The sequence below is a fragment of the Nannospalax galili genome, unplaced genomic scaffold, assembly GCF_000622305.1.
Source record: "Nannospalax galili isolate Female #2095 unplaced genomic scaffold, S.galili_v1.0 scaffold386, whole genome shotgun sequence".
NCBI lineage: Eukaryota > Metazoa > Chordata > Mammalia > Rodentia > Spalacidae > Nannospalax > Nannospalax galili.
The window spans coordinates 2958447-2964537 of NW_008356676.1; the positions used below are offsets into that span (position 1 = coordinate 2958447).

General features: G+C 37.3%; 1 protein-coding gene across 2 annotated transcripts in view; it reads left to right on the forward strand.

Annotated features, from left to right (window-relative positions):
• Mtrf1 (mitochondrial translation release factor 1) overlaps positions 1-6091 on the forward strand; it is a 40707-nt gene that overhangs the window by 11740 nt on the left and 22876 nt on the right. For both annotated transcript variants that reach the window (XM_008854693.3, XM_017794759.2), the window contains 2 exons: positions 44-125; positions 314-421. In XM_008854693.3, the coding sequence (XP_008852915.1) occupies positions 44-125; positions 314-421 (190 nt within the window). The remainder of the gene's footprint in view (positions 1-43; positions 126-313; positions 422-6091) is intronic.

The following is a 6091-nucleotide window of genomic DNA, read 5'->3' on the forward strand; positions in this document are numbered from 1 at the left end:
ACCAAGGAAAAGACACGAGTGCTGACATTTTCTTTTTTTCCAGCTTTTTGAGAATCTAGTGCCAAAGGAGAAATATGACAAAAGTGATGTTATTTTAGAGGTGACATCTGGAAGAACTACTGGAGGTCAGAAAATAATTTTATTGTAAATGAATTTAAAAACTTGAATTTGACCTTGATTTGATATCACTCTACCTTGAAAAGCCCATTAAATACATTTGGTTTTAGAAATAGCTACTCATTTCCTGAATGGCTTCTACCTAAGGACAGCTCTATTCAAAATTTGTGTATATTGAATATTTTATGTATTTTAGGTGATATCTGCCAGCAGTTTACCCGAGAAATATTTGACATGTACCAGAATTATTCAGACTATAAACGCTGGAAATTTGAGCTGCTGAATTACACACCAGCAGATTATGGTAGGCATAAACTGAAGACTTTGTCTATAAAATGTGTTAACATTTATTTTACCTCTGATTTAGATTAGAATCATGTTTTAAAAACATTTGGTCTGTGTTTATTAAGTACTGCTAAATAGGCTTATTAATCATAGTGGCTTACTATAGTATAGTTCTTAATTTTTTGTGATTTATTTTTATTTTATGTGTATGAGTATATAGCCTACATGTCTGTAAGTGCACCCATATTGTTCAATGCCCTCAGAGGCAAGAAGAGGGTGTTGGATCCCCTGAAACTGGAGTTACAGAAGGTTGTTAGCCACCATGTGGGTGCTGGGAACCAAACCCAGGTCCTCTGCAAGAGCAGCCAGTGCTCTTAACTACTGAGCCATCTCTCCAACCCCCTACACTAGACTTCTTAACTGAAAGGAAGAAAGAGATTAGGAAGGAGGGAAGCATGCTCCTAAGAAGGAGTCAGAGATAGCTACCTTGTCTAAAATCATTACTCTCTACTAAAGCAAAAATATATTAAGGTTTTTTTTCAAAACTATAAAAGGACATTATGTTAAACATATGTTCAACTAGACTAATATGGTAGGTTTCTGTGGGAATGTAGAAAAACTTAAAAATTTCTCTTTATTATCAAGAAACTTCCACTGTAATTGGGCTAATTAAAATTTATACAACATAAGTAATAACAAATTGTGCAAGATCTTACTCTTTTAAATACTTCAGTATATTAATCAGAATATCTGATAGTAGTTCTTTCATTTTTTTCCCTGTTCATTTAATCTGCAAGTTTTTATCTACTAGTTTGTACAATAACACACCATAGTAGACAGAGGAGTTAGTAATAATAAACTAGAAACTCAAAGTGGGTTAAAAGAATTTAAGTTAAAACAGTAGATGAAAATGAAAACTAGTATGTTGTCTTAGTAAACTGTGATTGGTACAGATTTTAAAATACAATCAGAGATCAAGAAAGGACACTGTCACTGACAGTAAGGGAGGGACCAACCTGAGCAGAGGGTTGTTGGTGGGAAGATCTTAGTGTGTGGGTAGGACAATAGAGTGACCATTTACTGACAACTTGTGTGATGGGATATGATAGTTGAAATAGAATTGAACGGGTGAATTTTCAGCAGCCTTGAAAGTTGAACAAGCCTTAATCGATAGGAACAAAGCTGCTGAAGTTTATCAATATGACTATGATTTGATAAAATATACATTTAAGAAGATTTTTAGTTGAGTGTAATTGTGTATGCCTATGACCCCAGCACTTGGGAGGCTGAGGCAGAATGATTGCTGTTAGTTTAAGGTTAACCTCACGTACATTGTAAGTTCTAAGACAGCCTGGGCTACATAGCAAGATACTATATCAAAGAAGAAGAGGAGTTAAAAAAGGAATAATCATCTTCCTACAACAGTATAAACAATGGATTGAAGAGGCTGGACTTAAAGCAGTTTATTGTGAGTTTATTAAAGTAATCTAGACATGACTAAGAGGTGGAATTAAGAGTAGAGACCCATGTGAGACACTTCATTCATTCATTCATTCATTCATTCATTCATTTTGAGACAGGGTTGCATTGTGTATCCCAAGCTGGCCTCAAACTTGTGATCCTTCTGCCTTAGTCTTTAAAAGTATTGGGATTATAAGCATAAACCATCATGACTGAATATGTAAGACTATTATGTTTAGGTTTTTATTTTTATTTATTTATTTTCATTTTATGTGTATGAGTGTTTTACTTGCATGTATGTAAGTGCACCTGTGTCATATAGTGACCATGATAGCCAAAGGAGAGCATCAAATTCCCTGGTACTGGAGGGAGTTAGGGACAGTTAGTTAGCTGCCATGTGGGTGCTAGGAACCAAACCTGGGTCCTCTGCAAGAGCAGCCAGTGCTCTTAACCACTAAGCTATCTCTCCAAGTCCTATGTTTGATTTTTTGACACAGGGTTCTGCTGTGTAGTCCTTGTGGGCCTAGAGCTGCCTATGTAGACCTGGCAGGTGTGGAACTCACAGAGATCCATCAGCCTCTGCCTCTGGAATGCTGGGATTAAAGGCTTGCACCACCACTCCCAACTCTATGTAAAACACTTTACAAAAATTCCTGTGCTAGGTACCTTTAATTATGGCTGGATATTAAAGGCACTGTTGTTTCCCCAATGTCCTATATGAATAACCTCACAATCCTGTAATGCTCACAGACCTATGACATAAGAATTATTAAGCTCATTTTATAGATGAGTTTAATAGGCTCAGAGAGTAATCCAGGATGTTATAAAAAGATTGGCAATTCTGGGATTTAAGCTGATCCAGAGCTATACTTCCTCCCATTAGTGTATTCTGGCACAGAGGAGATTAGTGTAATGTGCCACAGGGATTATAATCTTTTTAGCTGGACAAGTTGTGATATTCTTTTGTGCCAGTGAATGTAATAGAAGTTGGGCTGCAGAGCCCATTTGGGAAGAATTATGAGGAATGTTTGTTTTTTTGTTTGTTTGTTTGTTTGTTTTGAAACAGGTCTTCATGTAGTTCTGTCTGACCTCAAACTGGCCCTATACTGCCAGAACTAGTCTTGAATTCTTTATGTTCCTGTCTCTACCTCCCTAGGGCTGGGATTACAGACATGAACCATAATGTCTACTTGTTTGGTTTTTTTTTTATTTTGAAATGAATTTTATTGAGTTTATAGGTCAACCAGGAGAGAACTGATATGATAGTAACAGTGAACCCAGGAGACAACTGATATGATAATAACGATGAACCTCCCATCCATAAGCAGGCTCCATTTATTTGTGTATTCCATGACTCCTTTCACCAGAGCTTATGTATTTTATTATTTTTCTTCCTAATATCTCTGTGTTTTAAGTTAAGGATTGGTAGAATTGCAATGAAACTTTATATTATTTTTTGAACATTATAATCTTGTTTGATACTTAATAATTCTGGTTTTTGTTTTGTTTCTTAAATTCTTTTGGGCTTGCTGTGTAGACAACAATGTTGTCTGTGAAGAAACAACAGTTACATTTCTCTTTTTCTTATGTTTTTTTATTTCATTTCTTTTTTTATTATATATATATATATGTTTTTATTTTTTAGAAGAAGCATTTCATTACAGCTTTAACATACTCAATAAGTTTCCAGAGCAAAGATACATCTCTTTCAAAAGTGGCTATAAAATTTTTAGGTTCACTGTTGAACTAATAGTTATACAATATTGAACTCAGTATAAGACATAAAATTAAATGAGTTTTTAACCTTTAAAAAAGGTCTCCATTTCATTTAAAAATAGACAGATTCATTGTTTTTGCTAATAACACTGTGATGTTGGCTTATGTGTCCCTAATCTGTATGTATATGATGATTATTACTGTCATAATCGGTTGCACTCAGATCCTTGGTACCTGTGTATGTCTATGAAGTCATTGGGTAGATTTCAATGGTAATGTTTATCACCTCTACTAATTAACATGATGGAAATTTCCATGCTTCCTCCTCAAATATTCATTTTTTTTAATTTGTTGATTTTTTTTTTTGTGTGTGTGTGTGTATATCACACAGAACATCTCAAACCATCTTATTCATCTATACACCACTTCCCAGGTGGCACCATCCCATAGCCTCCCTCCCCCCACTAGAGAGCCCTTATACTCTCATATCCCTGCTACTGTCCGCTGTGTTGTCAGCACCCCCAACCACTCCCCACTACTTGTCCATCCAGTGAATCTAGTCAGCCTATCTAGAGGTCTTTGTTTTAGGAAGGTCAGCTGTTCCTCATCTAGCAGCAATGAGTTGTCAATATTCCTTTAGATAAGATTGGGGTCTGCTGTTCATTTTCCCAGTTCTATGCTGGGTTACTATCTGGGAGTCCCTTGGGCCACCCTGACCAACAACTCAAAAGAAGGTATCTCCTATCTGACATTGTTGCTTGTTATATAGCCTTTAGCTATACATATGGACTCCTAAAAAATTATATTGGCCCCTTTAATCTTTGGTTATACTTTCCTTTTGGGTGTTTAAGGCCATACAGTTGGCCCAGATAAACCAATTTATTTTTATTCTTAAGGCCGTTTGAGGATCTGTTTCTCAGGGGTCACATGGGCTTGGGAGGAGCCCCTAGCTCCTTTCTTTTCCCAGTTCTGCCTACATGAAGATAAGTCAAAGGTCCTGCTTGACCATGGCTGGCTTCACTTGGAAACATGGAGGAAATATTTCCTCTGTGTTGACCCTCCTCTTTGTAGACTGGACACTGGTTCAAGTCCATCTCGTGGGGTGTCCTCGGCCTCCTTGATCAAGAGGACAGGTGACCCACCACAATTACAGGGCATTTTGAGAGATGCTTATAGTCCCCTGGAACTAGTCGACCAAGGAGGGCAAGGAGCAAAAACTGCCCTTTATGTCCCTCTGACCAAATTAGTATAGGCCTCAAAGTATGTCAGTTAAACATCCAAGAAGGTTAGTTCCACCAGTCTGGTGCTTTTAATTACTGTGTGACATGTAGAAAAATCTTGGGTGAAGACCACTTGTTCTCAGATAAACCTTGCCTAGACATATATTTCTTGATCTGCTATGTATAATTTGTCAGTAGGGTTTAGGAGTAATATGGTTCCCTCTGGTTTTCAAAACTACCTAGGCTTTATTTATCTCTTGCATTGTCTCACCCTTCCATCATGGTTTTCCCACTTAAGGTGCCCCCATTTCCCCTTTCTCCCTTAATAATACCCTTCTCCTACAGTCCTACCTCTCTTGAGCTCCTTCTTTCCCTTTATCCCCTAGATTCCTTGTGTACCCTTCCCCCCCCTTAAAGTAACCCAATTTTTATCCATATCTCCCTTATTAAGGCCTGTTTCCTACTGTTCTTTTTCAGGTTCTTTCTTTTCCTTTACCTCCCTGTTTCCTTTCCATTATCCTGGTTCCTGTAGTTATGTCTGGTTGCATACTCACTTATCAGGGTTTGGTTCTAGGATCCACATATGAGGGAGAACATATGTCAATTTTTTTTTCCTGAGTCTGTGTTACTTCATTTAGTATAACAGTTTCTAGTTCCATCCATTTACCTGCAAATTTCATGATTTCATCTTTACTGCTGAGTAAAACTCCATCGTATAAATGAACCACATTTTCATTATCCACTCATCAATTGAGGGACACTTAGGTTGCTTCCATCTCTTAGCTATTCTGAAAAGAGCAGCAAGAAACATGGATGTACAAGTGTCTCTGCAATAGGATGAGTTCTTTGGGTATATGCCAAGGAGTGGTATAACTGGGTCAAATGGTAGGTTCATTTGCAGGTTTTTAAGAGTTCACACTGCTTTCCATAGGGGTTGAACCAGTTTGCAGCCCCACCAGCAGTGGATGAGTGTTCCCCTTTCCCCACATCCTCTCCAAAATTTGGTATCATTTGTTCTCTTGATCTTAGCCAGTCTGACTGGGGCAAGATGAAATCTTAAAGTGGTTTTAATTTGCATTTCCCTAATTACTGGTGACATTGAACATCTTTTAAGATGCTTCTTAGCCATCTTTACTTCTTCTTTTGAGAACTCTCTGTTCAGCTCCTTAGCCCATCTTTTAATTGGGTTACATCTTGTCTTGAGTCTCTGTTTTTGAGTTCGTTATATATTCTGAATGTTAAACCTCTGTCAGATGTGTCGCTGGTGAAGATTTTCTTCCATTCTGTGGGTT